This window comes from Corylus avellana, chromosome 2 (genome assembly GCF_965113065.1).
Source record: "Corylus avellana chromosome 2, dhCorAvel1.hap1.2, whole genome shotgun sequence".
In the NCBI taxonomy this organism is placed as follows: domain Eukaryota; kingdom Viridiplantae; phylum Streptophyta; class Magnoliopsida; order Fagales; family Betulaceae; genus Corylus; species Corylus avellana.
This window is the reverse complement of record NC_142491.1, coordinates 10,701,106-10,717,513: the sequence shown is the minus strand read 5'-3', so window position 1 is coordinate 10,717,513 and position 16,408 is coordinate 10,701,106. Positions and strand designations below refer to the sequence as shown.

General features: G+C 32.8%; 1 protein-coding gene across 1 annotated transcript; it reads right to left on the bottom strand.

Moving 5' to 3' along the window:
* Window positions 1-13,113: 13,113 nt before the first annotated feature.
* On the bottom strand, window positions 13,114-15,547 carry LOC132167565 (putative expansin-B2). Its single transcript, XM_059578577.2, has 4 exons — window positions 15,339-15,547; window positions 15,126-15,238; window positions 14,802-14,989; window positions 13,114-13,605 (listed from the first exon to the last, which is right to left on the bottom strand). The coding sequence occupies exons 1-4, from the start codon at window positions 15,529-15,531 to the stop codon at window positions 13,272-13,274; spliced, it is 828 nt and encodes a 275-aa protein (XP_059434560.2). The 5' UTR covers window positions 15,532-15,547; the 3' UTR covers window positions 13,114-13,271.
* Between the last annotated feature and the right edge of the window lie 861 nt (window positions 15,548-16,408).

Genomic DNA, 16,408 nt, shown 5'->3' with positions numbered 1-16,408 from the left:
TTGTATCTCATCTCTCTCTTTTCGATTCCATATTATTCATCATTGTTGTGCACAGTAACAACAAATTCTTAACGTCATTAATAGCAGTTTACTAACTTAGACTAAATTTAATGTGCTTTAATGTGCCTTTTAAATATTTAGAGACACTTGACATTATTTTAAATGGGTTAGAGAATATTTCCTCCATACTAGTTTGGAGAAAATTTCTATTCGACCATATGGAACGTCATAAGTCAAGTAGCTTTTTATTTCTCTATCTTTCTCTTTTTGTTTGAATTAACATCCATTGGTTAGGATTATAAGCTTCAAAAAATGCATTTAAGATTGCAATTTCGCAAGAATAATCTATTTTTTTTTTAAAAAAAGATATCGCAAAATATAAGGTGTTGGACATTGCAATTTAAAAAGCACTTAATTTAAAATAGGAAGAAAAAAAAACTGCGATTTCTATAAGTAGGCTAGAAGGTACTTATTTGAAAAAACACGAATTTAAACTAAAATCACGATTTTCGCATAACAAATATTTGATAAAAAATACTTTTTAACATATTTTTCCAAACGCCTTTGCAATTTTAAAAAGTAATGATTTCAAAAAAATAAATTTTAAAAGCGCAATTTTTAAAATCACACTTCTTGAAACCGTAATCCCAAATGAACTCTTACTAAGTAATTTATTTTATCAAAATTCGTTGAAAGTTGTTGTTGTTTTTTTTTTTTTTTTTTTTTTTTATGAAGTTATGAAGAATTTTGATAAAAATAAAAAATAAAAAAGACACCATGTATTAAATGAAACCCCCTATTTGAAAGACTGAAAGGGCTAATTCCTTTTAGTGTTAGGCATGATTCCATCTTAATTTTTTGAGCATATGGAGTCATGTGTTAATTTCTAGTATTAATTTCTTTTTTTTTTTTTTTTTTTTTTTTAAGGACCCTCTCTATTCCCAATTAAAATAAAATCTTGACCATAAAATCAATCATCTCAATTTCACTTCAAATTGGGTTTCTTCTAATGTTATATTTCATAATGATATTATTAAACTGTAATTTTATTTAAATCGCATTTTACTCATTCGTATTAAGTAAAAGTTTTATTGTTGTTATTTTTTATTTTATTTTATTTTTGTTGTTGAATGATTGTATAGAAGTGATTCATTTACTAGGCACTTGCTCCTGCATCATTTGTTGAAGATGGAACTACCGTTAATAAAATGAAATTATCCCTGCAACCTTTAAAATGTATGCTTTCATTTAATGTATTGTATTTTTTCAACAAGCCTTTCACATATTCATGCAAACACAATCTTTCGAGTTGTGGTGCTTGTTTATACAAGTTATTTGTTTATTAAATAATAATTTTTTTGGAAGCTTATAACTTAAACCATGTAACAATATTATTATTCCCTCTACTCCCTCTTGTGCGGACATGTAAAAAAAAAACAATATTGTTATTTTTTTCCTTGCAAAGAATAAGGTTAAATATTTTTTTAGTACCAGTCGTAAAGAAACTTTACAAACAGCCCCTCGGTTAAAAAACGTGTTATAGGTTGTACTCATTTTAAGCGTAAATACCAAGATAGTACATCTATCCATCTCTCATCCATGAATTTAACAAATAGACATGTTAATCCCCTTCTGAACATCGCACTTGTCCCATATGGCTTATTGATATTATTATTACTATTATTATTATTTTTTTTTTAAAAAAAAGGCTAGGGTGGCTAGAGCCTATCCTGTTAAACAAATTAGAAAAAACCTATTAAACAAAAAAGGCTAGGGTGGCTGGAGTCAACCCCATGGCTAGCCAAGGGGGGTTCAGCCACCACCCATTGGCCAAACCCCCACCCCCCTTTTTTATTTTATTTTATTTATGTTGGCATTTTCAAATCACTTCTAATAGCCAAATAAGGGTGGCTCGGACCGGCCTTAGGGGATTGCCGAAATCACCTGCAATGGGCAAGGGGTACGTGGTTCGGCTATCCCAAGACCTATCATAAAGGGTGGTTCGGCTACTTTCTTGGCCAAAATAGGGTAGCTGCCTAGAATTTTTATTTATTTATTTATTTCCTTTTTAAGTTTCTCATTGATTTATACATTTTTATTTTATTTTATTATTATTTTTTTTTGATGAGGTATATGGGTCATGTAGTAGCGTCTGATTAGTTTGACGTGTATTTTTATTAAATCCATGGATGAAAGTGTCATCTTGGTATATTTAGGATCAAGACAAATAGTACCTGCAATACTTTTTGAAACGAAGACGATCTTTGGCTATTAGGCCTTACTAGGGGTGTTAATCCGGTCCGGTTTTCCGGTTTTTGGTCAAAATCGGAACCGGAACCGGGGTACCCTGGTTCTCGGTTTTGAGAAACCAGAACCGGAACCGGGACCCCTGTGGTTCCCGGCCGGTTCCGGTTTTACCCGGTCCGGTAACCGGTTTTTTTTTTTAAATTTGTTTTTCGGCTTATTTTAGGTATTGGGCCTAAAATAAACTTTTTTTTTTTTTTTTTGTCATAAGTTGGCTCATTTTAAAAAAAATCTATTAGTCTCTTTGTCTAAATTAAAGAGGCTTTGTTGTGATTGTTCTAAATAATTAAAAAATAATCCTAAAAAAGTCCAAAAATCTTAAAAAAATCAATATTTTTGCCTATTTGGGCCTTAGAAATAAAAATTTAATTTTTTAAAATACCCTAAACCTAAACCTAAACCTAAGTGTAAAATATATATATATAATGGAAACCCAGTTCCGGTATTCCCGGTAAAAATCGGGTACCCAAAACCGGGTACCGGAATCGGGGTACCCGGTTTTTGAATTTTTCAAACCGGAACCGGAATCGGGACCCCGGTTTGAGGGTTTCCCGGTAATTTTTGACACCCCTAGGCCTTATCACATGAGGGTTAAAGGCATTTAACATAAAAGAATAAATAGAAGGCAATTTAACTTATGATCTCTCATTTTACAAAAAAAAAAAACTTATGATCTCTCTTACCATATGAAAGGCAATTTAACCTCTCTTTTTTTTTTCATTTAAATAAACTTTCCTTATTGGATGCCATGTGATATAGTATTTTGCGTTGCATTAAGTACAAAATCAATACATTTACTCATATATTTGATCAAGTTGATTTATTATGTTTGCTTCAAATGTCTCTTTATCATTAAAAAAATTCCAATTTTTTTTTTGTTAATATTATTTTCCATGAAAACATGTGTTTTTCAGCCGTAGCTTTTATAAATGAATAGTACAGTGATTAAATTCTAAATACTCTAATATGTATCTTTATGACGTTTTTTAAGTTAATATTGTTTTTCAAACTTTTGTATGGGTGTCTTGATGTATGATATCATGATTAGAGGACCATTTGAATCTAACTACGTCCTTACATATACACATGCTTTGTTAAAAACTACTGGTTAACATAAAAATTATTTGAAATCCTATCAAAAGCTATTACTTAACCCTGAAAGTCGCTAAACCAAAAACCAATCATAGTTCCAAAAGTCATAACTATTGGACAACACTTATTTAAATTAAATTAATTTAAGAATAAATAAATTTCATAGAATATATAAGGGCTATGCTTTAATTATGGTTTTAATTATACATCAAAATAAAAAGTTACTAAAGTGGAAGAAAATCTATGCCTTGCAAATATATTAGAAAACTTATGATGGTCATGACAGAGTTGCTTATCTTTATTCTCCTAAAAGTACAAGCTAATGACCTTGTTCATGCCCCTTTTCATCTTGATTCACCTCCCACCTGGCTACCTCATTTCTTTGAGCTTGATAAAGTTTAAATTAATAACCTTGCCCCAACCTCTTTTTCTTCCTCTCCGGTGCCCATCCTATCTCCTCACCCCTCTAAAGTTGATAAAGTTCAAGGAACAATACACACATGCCTTAAAGATGAAATTAAGTTTGTGAGGAACATGTCCACATGGCAGCTCTACATTTAAAGCTTGTATTTGGATGGGTCAGTCAAAATGCCTAATTGAACATGACCACAAAATGACTAGGAAGTGTTTATTCTGCATAGTTGATTGCTTGTGGGAATCAAGCACTGTTGGGTCATGTGTCTCAAAATGTTATGAAAATCATTGCAAGGAACACTAAGAGGTCGTCATTGAATCCCTAGCGTAAGGTCTGGTAAACATTTCATAACTTCTCTCTCTCCATTTATTTTGTCTCCAAGTTGATTGCCTATAATAGAAGGATGGAAATCATGTTGCTGCTTGTTTCTTGGAATGGTTATCAATCTTATATATTGCAAAAGAAGACTTTCAACTTTTATATATTCATAGGACATCAATGAAAGGTTTATTATAGGTTTTATTTTCACCCGCTACAAAATGTTAGACATTTTTTTAGAAAACTTCACTTATCATCCCTGTTCTTTCATTACTTTTGTAATCATACCCTTAAAGTTTAAAAAATGTCAATTTAGTTGATCAATATTTTATTATTATTATTATTTTCAATTTAACCCACTATTAAAATATTGGGAAATTATATATAAACTCTTTAAGTCAAAGCGCCTTCATTAAAAACTCCCTAGTTTTTTTTTTTTTTTTTTCCCGAAAATTTAGTCACTGAGTCAATCGAAACTACAATAAACTCCCTACCGTCAAAACTTTTTAACACCCGTTAAGGCTACTTAAAACTCCCCGTTTTACCTGATTAAAATATTAATTTTTTTTATTAAATTAATTTTAAAATTAAATCTAAAAAAAAATTGAAGGGTGGCTAGGGGTGGCGGTGCCACCCCTGACCACCCCCCCAATCCCTATGGGATGACTTCCGGCCAACCCCAAGTGGTTTGGAGTGGCTTGCGGGCCACCCCTGGGGGTGGCTCGAGCCACCCTTCGGGTGGTTTGGGCTGGCTTGTGGCCAAGGCCACCCCTCCACCCATGGGGTGGCTGGCGGCGACCCCTCCACCCAAGGGGTGGCTCGAGCCACCCTTTGGGTGGTTTGGAGTGGCCTGGGGGCCACCTCAATCCACCCTTAGGGTGGCTCGCGGCCACCCCATTGGGGGTTTGGGGTGGCCTGCGGGCCACCCCTCCACCCATGGGGTGGCTCACGGCCACCCCCTTTGGGGTTTGGGGTGGCCCGCAAGCCACCCCTCCACCCATGGGGTGGCCATAGGTGGCACCGTCACACCTGGCCACCTTTCATTTTTTTTAGATTTAATTTTTAAAATTAATTTAATAAAAAAATTAATATTTTAATCAGGTAAAATGAGGAGTTTTGAGTGGCCCTAACGGGTGTTAAAAATTTTTGACGGTAGGGAGTTTATTGTCGTTTCGATTGACGCAGGGACTAAATTTTCGAAGAAAAAAAAACCTAGGGAGTTTTTAATGAAGGCGTGTTGACTTAAGGAATTTATATATAATTTCCCTAAAATATTTCATCAAATCTTGCCAAAATAACATTTTTTTTAAAAAAAAAAAAATTATATCGTTTTTCAAAGATTCAGGCGTAGGTATTTTTGAAATTCCTTTAAATTATGACCAACGCCTAAATCCTTTCATTTTTTTAATAATAATAATAATAATAATGAGGTTATTTTGAGAATTTTGACACTCATCTATTAGGATTTAATGAAAAATGTTAACGTAGGGTTGAAATTGAAAAAAAATTAAAAGATGAATTCACTACATTGACACTTTTAAAGTTTAAGGGTATGATTATAAAACTGATGAAAAATCAATGGTGGTACATGAAGTTTTCCCAACTTTTTTTTGTTCTTCATGTATCTTAACGTGTAGTAAGAGTTGACACTATACAATTTTCCTAACTTATGTAGCATTTAATAATAACTTCAATACCTAGCTAAAGAGATGTCAAACAAAAATCTCATTATCATAACTGTCGGTTATTACTCTTTTTTCTACTTACCCATAAAAGGATTTGTTATAATTTTGTATGATAAATAATGACAGGTTGCCAATTAGAGTAATTTAAGTTGAATTGGAGGAATAAAGATATCATGTTAGAAAATTCCAATGATATATGTATATATTTTTTTAAATGAAAATTGTTAGATAGTAATTATGACCATAGTAGTCACTTCTTTGGTACTCTGCCAATTTTTTTATGACGTAAGTGTAACAAAATATCTACAATACTATGATATTTGTCCCCAAAAAATGTAATCGTATTTTATACGTGACCTTTCTACAAAGGATGTATTGTAGTCATCTTTGGGAGAGAAACTAAGCATATTTTAGATATGTTGTAGCCATTTTTAGGAGAGAAACTATACATTTTTGAGATATGCGTGCTCCGTGGTTAGAAACCCTAAGAGTCTATCTCATTTATTAGTTGATTTGGCTGGCGGCTCTTGCATGGGGAAGATGATCCTCTCTAGTTAATGGCCAGGATCTCTTTAAAGAGATCCTGAGGCTATAAATAAGACATCTATTCCATTAATAAAAAAATATAATAAAATATTATATATATTTTTTTAAAAAAAATTATAAAACAAAAGTTTAAAAAATTAAGGGGTGGCTGACTACCCATTGGGGGTGGCCGGACCACCCCAATTGGGGCTAGGGGTGGTCCGGCCACCCCAAAGGGCCAGATCCAAATTTTTTTTAAAAAAAAAAAAAAAAAAAAAAAAAAATTCGTTTGGCCCTTGGGGCCACCCCCAAGCCCAAGGGCCAGATCTGAAAAAACAAAAAAATAAAAAAAAAATAAATAAATAAATAAATTTGTTTGGCCCTTGGGGGTGGCCATGACTTGGGCCACCTCAAACTAGCTGGCCTGGGGTGGCCGAAGCCACCCCATGGCCCTTGGGGGTGGTCCGGCCACCCTAAGGGCCAAACGATATATATATGTTTTTTTTTTTTTAGTTAGAGTTTAGGGGGTGGCTGGACCACCCCCAAGTGCCATGGGGTGGTCCGGCCATTGGGGTGGCTCTCAAGCCACCCCCAGCTAAAATGGGGTGGTCCAGCTACCCCTTATGGCCAAGATAGAGTGGCCAGTGACCTCTTATTTTTTTATTAATTTATTAATTTTTTTTTAATCTGAAATATTATTTTTTTATTATTTTTTTTTTATAGTGGGACATGTGTCCTATTTATGGCTGTAGGATTTTTAAAAAGAAATTTCTGTCATGAATTGGATATTCTCCAGTCCATTATGGATTGTAGAGAATCTTATTCCCCTGCATGGGGGCCCTTCATTCAAGTTTGTTGCTAGGATTCCCTCTAGTTGAAACTTGTTTAGGTCAAAGAGAGAGGAACTATGGGAGGGAAGAAGGATACAAATGTTTTGATAGAATTCATTTTATCTCTGCCACTTCCATCAATTAACTCACCTTTTTTAGTTTCCCAACATCTTTCTTTATCATGATTTTCGTTGCACCTCACCACCATCGTTCTTAGGGTATAATAATTAATCTCTTTGTTGTATACCCTAATTAGAATTTAGCTATTTGGTTTTTGATAATTGATACGAAACCTCATTGTCCTTGCAAATTAAAGTGAAATTTTAGTTATCTCGTTAAAAATAAATGAGAAGGGAATTAAATAAGTCATATATCTTATTATGTCAATCATATAATACAACATTCTCAAAAAATTTTGACATTAATATGGATAATCTTTTTCCTAAAGATATGCTACTAGATAATGAAGCATCTAATGGTTGAAAAGGATGGGTGAGATGATGATTACTTGATGGCTTTGACTATTCGGTAGGCATCCGTACCTAGTTATACAACAAGCATAATAAGCATTTATATTTTTCTGCTTGTCATTTGTGCATTATGAATCATTTTTATTCAATCGAACCTCATAATTACTTAACTCGAAGCATGTTTTTTCATGTTTTGCACTACTCACTTTAATTATTATGTTCATTTCACACATAAAGCATGATGTGGTTACATATTCATATGGAGGCTTTTCAAAGAATGTGCGAGAGCAAACGTTGCTAGATAGCAGTCCTCAATTGACCATTGTTTGAGATGTGGAATAATGTTAATTATGGACTTTGTACTCCTTGACTTTGTACGCTTGTGTTTTTGTTGTTTTTAAGTTGGGCCATTTTGGACCCAAAATTATGTTATTTGGGAGTTGAATTTTATATTTGATTTTCGGATCTTGTTTTATGTTTTGAGATTTTAGAGTTATTCACTAGTTTATTGAGACTTAAAAAAAATAATATACTTTTTTTATATAAAGTGTTACGTAAATTCTAGTTATTATTACTAAATACTACGTTATATAGGAATACATATTTATATATTATATTATATTTAGTTGCATACTCTCTTTAACCCATATTTTACATATTAAAAAAATATTATACTTGTTGATAATGGCTCAAATTGTCAACAAGTGTGAAGATAATTGCTGAAAAATATCAATATTCAAATTGGTGGGCTTAAGTCCTATTTATCTATAAGAGGATAATGTTAGCTTTAAAAGAAGTTCAAGAACAATTTGAAATTAGATTTCTGGAGAAAATATGTGTGGGTAAACATGTGGGCCGCAAGCCTTGTTTGGGAATGCCATTGTTTGGTTTTGAACTCAATTCAATTTTGAGTTTTTTTTTTTTAGTATGAATATCGAGGAAGAAAAAGAGTTGAGATTATGTTTGGATGGTAATTAATAAAATTAAGTAAAAATTTTATATATATATATATATATATATTAAAATATTAAAAAAAAAAAAAACTAAATTAAATTTGTTTTAAAAAAATTATGGGCAATTTTGAACCACTCATAGGGGTGGCTAAACTACCACTGAGGGGTGGATCAGCCACCCCCAAGTGTCTAAAGGTGGTTGAGCCACCCCCAATGGATACTTGGGCATGGTTAATCCACCCTTAGTGTGTGCATTGACCACCTCCAAAGCTAATGGGGGTGGTTCGGCTACTCCTAACCGTTAAACCACTCCCAAATTAGACCGGGTGGGGGTGACTCAACCACCCCCATTAGCTTCGGCCTTCGGGGGAGGCCGATCCATTCCTGGGGGGTAGATCGGTCACCTTCAAATTCTTAGGGGTGGTCCAGCAATCACCTGAGGTGTTCCGGCTACCTTAAATTTATTTTCAATCTTTATTTATAATTTTTATTAATTAGGTTGAGAGTTTTTTAGTTAAGTTGAAAATTTTTTAGTTGAGTTTAAAAAATTACCAAACATGAATTTAGAAAAAATTTGAGTTTGAGTTGGAAAATCTTGCTTCCCAAACAAGGCCTTATCTTCATCATGGAAAAGACTTTGTATTCATAATGGTTTCGTTTTCGCATTAGCAATTGGATTAAAATTGTTCTTATATTTTTCGTGATTAAGCCTACATAAAAGGACATGTAGTCCTTGGTTGAGATCATCCAGAAAATTCAAATTGGTGAGAGTACTTTGTGGCATTTACAAAGTGTAGAGAGTTTTTCTTTACTGAATATTTGAGAGGGACAGTTGAGTGTGGTGTACAAGGGGTTAAGGGCTTGAGTTTGAGATATTAAATTTGAGCGGTTCAGGCTTGTACTATTATACTCAATATTTCTCAATAGTAAGGAAGGAGACCGGATCACGCCCTGTGGATGTAGGCATATTGCTGAACCACATAAACTCTTTGTGTACATGTGTGATTGGTGTGTGTTCTCGTGTATTTTCTTTCCAAACTTATCTTTTGCATAAAGGTCTAATGAAAAATATGTTGCCAATTAATTATCAATTTTCTTAACAATAGTGTAGTCTAATAAGCTAAATGTGCACACTCTGGGTACCCAACATAGTAATGCAACAACAATTATATTACAAATTCCAAGGACTGACAAAACTTGTTAACAATGAGCATAAAACTTGAATGTTACAAAGTATAGCCCTCCTTTCACACTCATGCTACTTAATTCTAATGGAAACGATATCTCAACAATATCTTTTTGAAAAGAACCAATCATAGTGTATTAGTTATCAAGCCTCAACTTCATAACATAGTAAGTCACATAAGTTATAATGAGATCATCAATAGAGAAACATAGTACTAATATAGTTGGTTGATAAGCACATCATACTTACTATTGTAGATTTCTCTTGTTCAAACAGTTCATGCTTGAATTCATTAAGAAACTCATAGGGATCTTACGTTCTATTTGGGTTTGCGATTTCAAAATAACGATTTGAAAACGTGATTTTTAAAAATGCAATAAAACATTTAGTAAAATCGTAGTTTGACATTTAAAATTGCAGTTCAGCCTTTAAAATTGTACTTTTTCAGAAAGGCTCCTTCTTACCAGTAATTAAAAAACGCAAATTTTCTGCGTTGTTAAATCGCAATTTTTAAAAATGCAATCTCAAACAATTTATTTTCTGCGATTTGGTTTAAAATTCAACTTTTTGTTATGAAATCGTAATGCCAAACGCACTAATATTAGTCTAGTTGCTTATCAAGAGCCTAACCTGAATATTTTATTAACCACTAGTGATTCAAGCCTTTCCATTTTTTCCATTATATCTACAATATTTCAAATAACTTAGTGTAATTATCCAAAATTTTATTTTTATTTTTTTCCTACTTATAAGGGCATTGCTCATGGAGTTGGTCAGTCGGAGATATTGGATCATATTCATTCATGTAGCTCCAATAAAGGTGGTATATCCCTTTATCTTCTAGTAATGATTTTGCATTGCGTATATTTTTATATATTTTTTGTTTAGCCCAGAATGCAATGCATGTCAAACATTCTTAATCAGTATTTTAGATGACACATCTATAAGAAGCAAAAAGAAAATACATGTTTATGGAGATAAAACGACATTGAATTTGATCTCTCATGTAATTAAGCAGCACCAAAATTAAGCATATTGTGTCGAGAGATTAGAGAGAGAGAGAGAGAGAGACAGAGGGATTTGTTTTGGGGAAATTTTGAGGGAAAGAAAATTTAGCGGAAATCTTTCAAAAATGATTTTTAAGGAGGAAGTCGACTTTGAAGTTGAGTTTTCGAAACACGGTTAAAATTATTATTTTTTTAAGTATGATATGGGCATGTGCCATGTCACCAGTGTAAGTATTGTTCACTGATGCCTGTGTGATGTACATCATTACTCATTTGATTTTATTTCTTGTGATGTTTACATATGGTAATCTCTTCATCGACCTTTTAATTAATTAATTTCATTCAAAACTAAAATTAACAATACTATTTAATTTTCTGCTAACTCCAATCACTCTAAGAGCATTCTCAATGGAGGAGCCATATTTTTATGTAAAATGGCTCCTCATAACTCACTTTTATCTAGTTTAGGTAAGCCATTTTTAAATGTCTCTACATCCGATTAGCTATATTTCTATTTATTTTATTAAAATATTATTAAAAATAAGAAAAGTTTTGGGAAGAAGAGAACATGTGAGAGGAAAAATGGAAAAAGTTTTGGGAAAAATAGAACATGCAGAGAAAAAGTAGGAAAATATTTGGGAAAAAGAGAAAATATGTGAGAGAAACAATGAAAAATAAAATAGCTCCATTGAAAAGTGTTGCTACATTTAGCTTTTTTTTTAGCTCTTCTAATCTAATATCTATTTTACATTTTCTTTTGACTAATCCAATGTAGGAGATTTTTTAAACATTTAAAGAGTTATTTTAGATAAAAGTAACATTTAACTCTTCCATTTTTTTTTTTTGACATATCCACACAAGAGGGGGGAGGGGAATTCGAACTAGTGACCTCCACTTCATTAAGTGTGATCCCAGCCGATTGAACTACCTCTTGGGGACATTTAACTCTTCCATTGAGAATGCTTTAATAGCCGCCTTAAATTGACCGTAAAAGTCCAATCTAACCTTTTTGTTTTTGTTTTACTCCATGTCTTAACCTTTTTGGCTTCTTCTTAGGTTGTCTCCATCCGCATGAAAATTGAAAACTGCGTTGCAAATTTGGACGGCTACAAATGTCGGGTGGGACCCACTGCTTTGGGGTTTGGTCCACCTAGGCTGTTAGCTTTGGACCCACGTACATTCACGGGGTGGATCCCGTCAAGTTGCCGTATAGTTCTGTCCTTTGCCGGTTAGCGCTATCCAAACAAATATTTTTTTCCTTGTTCTTTATTATTATTATTATTATTATTTTTTTAATTATTTTTTTTTTAATCTTTTTTGATCTTTGTTTCTTTTTAAATTTTGACTGCAAAGACAAAAGATTAACGGTAGGTTTGGTAAGCAAAATGATAATTTTATTTTAAAAAAATTATTAAAATTAAAGAATGTGAAATAATTATACTCCAATACTTAAAATAGCCATTCTTATGGTTCATAAAAAAAACAATTATTCTTTTAATTGAGAAATAAGCTATTTTATTTATATATTTTAATCAAATAGCTAGCCAATTCTGAAGAAATTTATAATGCTATAGAAAGATAAATTAAATGCAGAATAATAAATGAGATAAAAAGATTTTATTTGGTTCGGTCTATGACCTAACAAGGCAACTTACTTACTCTCCTAGTAGCCTACTTTAGCGGCAAGAAAGGAGGCATTGGAAAGGCTAGATCATACTAAATTAAAGAGGCATTCGGGAATCTACTAGTAGCTTCGGGCGAATTCATGTATTAAAGGTTGCCCAAGGGTTTTTTTTTTTTTTTTTTTTTCGCGAAATACCTTGTGAGACGAGTAATGATATAAAGAGAACTACAGTCTTTCCGAATGTGATATGACATTTAAAATCACCGATAAATCAAAATTTAATAATGGTCATCTTAAATTTAATGGTGATTTTAAAAACGATATTACATTTGAGAGGACCTTAGAAGAACTCTAGCTCTCTTTATATCATTATTACTCTTGTGGGACAATAAGTTTTCTATATATGTAATTTTATAAGTCTTCTAATTGTTCTTTAATTATTAAAAAAAAATGAATTTAATGATTTAATAATATATTTTTGCTTCTTTGTATTTTTATTGTGAAACAAATAATTAATTTTAAAAGGTTATTCAACCTCAAAGAAAATATTATAGGATGGTACACTAATCTTCAAATTGTCTTATTTTCTGTCTTAATCAAATGTACGTAATTCTTTATTTATGATAGATATCATAAACGTGGAAAAAAGATGAAAGATTCGAGAAAGAAAAAAAAGAGTCAGATCATTTGTGCTCAACAATACGTAACTCTAAATAATAATTCATAGATGCTTTCTGTCTGAGACGACAAACCAATGTCTAGTATAGGCGGTAGCTCAGCTGACTTTTTAGTTCATCTTCAGCAGTACTAAAAACTACACATATTTTTGCAAACAACCAAACTGATCAAACGTATGATTTAATTAGGTCTGGAAGTTGACAACAGATCGGTAAGTTTTTCCGGCCTGCCAGCCGGCCGGAATGACGTTGTTGGCCACGACGGTGCTGCCGGAGTCGAGCGAGGTTAGGCGGATGGAAAAAGGAGCCTGCAATGTTGAGCCAGCATCAAGCTTCCAAACTGCACCCCATGACTGCTGCATAGGAAGCCATGAGGCCGAGTCAAGGGCCTGTTTGAGGTCTACCCCACGGAGGCTTCCATCTCCGTCTTCGTATTCAATTAGGGAAGCAAAATAGTTTGGATTGGAGCCAGCGTCCACGTGGAAGGCTATTGTCGCGCCAGGCCAGTTGCACTCCACTCTGAAATAAATAAATAAATAAATATATATTAACATATAAAAAAATGAAATTAATATTAATTCATTTGGTATTAACCAAAAAAAAAAAAAAATTGTTTGTTAATATATTTCAATTTTTAACTCAAACACCTATTAAAATGAAATACGACATTCTAACTTAGCCATGATGCTTCAGCTTGTACTTTGCTGCATGCCCTTACTACATTAGAAACTCTTTTACATCGCTCCTACATAATTTTTTAATGAAAGTTTTGGATTGCTGTTGCTCATGATAGATTTTGGTATAAAATAATTTTTCTTATAATAAGGCCAACGTACAGTCAAGCTTTTTTTATCTTTTGGGGAAACTTCACAAATGACTCCTAAACTATTACACGATTTGAAAAGACTATTCTAAATTTTAAAACCTCTCAATTTTATCTAAAACTTTCAATTTAATGCAATCTACTCCCCCCTGTCAGTTTTTGAACGTTATAAGTGATGAAATGACTTTTATACGTACCCTTGAAAACTTTTATAAAATTTCAAATTTATCCTTAATTTCAAATTGAAAATTTAAAAAAAAAAAGAAGAAGAAATTTGAAGGGTAATTTGGTCTTTTTAGTGGTCTTCATTAGGGTTTAAAGGGAAAAAAAAAATGATGGAGGGAGTCAATTGCATGAAATTGAAAGCTCATAAGGTAAAATTGAGAGTTTTTAAAATTTAGAGTGTCTTCTCAAAACGTTTGGTAATTTAAGAATCTTAAGTGAAGTTATCCCTAATTATTTTGGTTCAGATATGTAGATTTAGTTATTTATATATTATAGTATATAAAATTTTCAAAAGAGAGGGAGAGCCATAACTAATACCGGCCATCTCCTCCTTTCGCCTCTGGGTTTAGTCATTCGCGAAGAGATGATTAATAAAATGACAAAAAAAAAAAAAAAAAATCCAAAAACAAAAACAAAATGTTGAAAAAAGTGACACTGACAAGAAACTTAATTTAATTATTTGAAGTAAAGACATAGAAAAAAAAATATTTGAAGTAAAGAAGTGATAAATACAGTAATTATATAGTCAAAACATTTGAATAGAAGACTTTAAAACCAGGAATAAAAGACTTTTGACAATAATGAAGAATTTTTGTCACACTTAACCAAATGCATTATTTTCTTAATTTCCACCCACCCCACCCCTCCTCATACGCCATTAATGTACCTTCTATATTCAATCTGCAGGACTCCAGCATTGCGTAGTTGATCAGCTTTACCAGAAGCTGCCATGGCTCCAAAAGCTGTACCACTCAAATCAAAATGAGCAGATTCAGATGTACACCCCGGACACTCATCGGTGATCACTACGGTCACCGGGTTTCCCGAGCATGCTGCATTCCCTGTGCACCTAACCTGCATGATCCCAGCAGGAAAATCAGCCGCAAATCATAATCATCTCAATTGTATCACAGTCGTGTAAAAAGATTATTATATAGTCATCAAACCAACCCACATAGATGTCATGAGCTTTAATTTCCAGTTTTTTTACCTGATAACAAGCTCCACACCCTTTGCCTGATTCGTATAAAGAAGGGCCTCCAGCTGAAATCATTGAAGAGAATGGGGCTTGCTCTACTGTGGACGCATATCCACAAGCACCCCCTGCATGGACAAGACATGAAAATTGAGAAATATATTTATATTTTTCTGCAACTTTTGTATGAATATTTGGTAATAATTAATGTTTCTTCTGCATAATTACCATCACTCCCGGCACCTGTGGCGCTTCCATACCATGTTGCACCTGCGGGTGACCAACCAGAATTGGATGGAACATTATTCTTTGAGACATTGAGAAGCTTGGGCTTGAAGCAAGAGCTAGGGTTGATCAGAAGAGAAACAAGAGATAAGAGAGTAATAAACACAGAGAAGGATTGTTGAAGAACAAGAGCCATTATATCTCTCAGAGTGGAAAATTAATTTTGTTTTTTTTTTTGGCTTGAATGAGATGAATTGGTGAGTGGTATTTATAGAAGAAGAGCAGTGCTTGAGTTCAAAATGCATCCTATTATAACATGCCACGTGTCACTGTGAGAGGATTTGAGCTTGAATTTTTCGTAAGGTACAAGGGAACATTTTTTTAATGTGCGAGAAATGGTGACATTTCCTTAATCCACGTATTCACCAGCATGGTGCTGTATGCATGGGAGGGTAAAATACAAAGATAATTTCCTTATCATGGAAATTAGAATGCCATGACTTCAGCAATATATCATGCACGGATCATTTGGCTTAATTAAGGTTCATTGAATTTGGTAGAATTTTTTTTTTAAATTTCAACATATTAAATTCTAATATTCATGGATGGAAATTTAATATGATATATAGTGTGATAGCTCTTTGATTGATTGATTGCTGTCCCAGTCGTTAATTAGTCATCAACTTCTAAACCTTAATTCGTGGAACAAAATTAAAACAAGTGTACAGTGCTTTTACTTGGTAAAAAAAACTTTCTTTTTGAAATCGAAATTTGATGTTCCTATAAGGAAATCTGACGCATGCTGTTGTAATGTATAGTTCACCACTCTAAGGACTTGGATGGTGAAGAGAACAAAAGGTAAATATTAAACCAAGAAAGGAAAAATGTATTCATTGTGGCTTATTTGATTTGTAATTGATTTTTGTGGCATCAAAATAAACTTCGAGGTCTTTAAGGTTTACTAAAAAACAATTTAGTCTCTCCAAATAAATTTCATCAACTAATTTAACAGATTCCGTTGATACGTATGACACTGACTTAAATAAGATAAGTGCTACAATTTTATAGGCTTT

Bases quoted from the DNA above. Each gene is read 5' to 3' on its own strand.
- LOC132167565 (XM_059578577.2), bottom strand. From the start codon at position 15,531: ATGGCTCTTGTTCTTCAACAATCCTTCTCTGTGTTTATTACTCTCTTA. The intron at 15,239-15,338 runs GTAATTATGCAG...TTGTCCATGCAG, and splicing joins CACAGGTGCCGGGAGTGATG to GGGGTGCTTGTGGATATGCG. The intron at 14,990-15,125 runs GTAAAAAAACTG...GGGATCATGCAG, and splicing joins GGTGTGGAGCTTGTTATCAG to GTTAGGTGCACAGGGAATGC.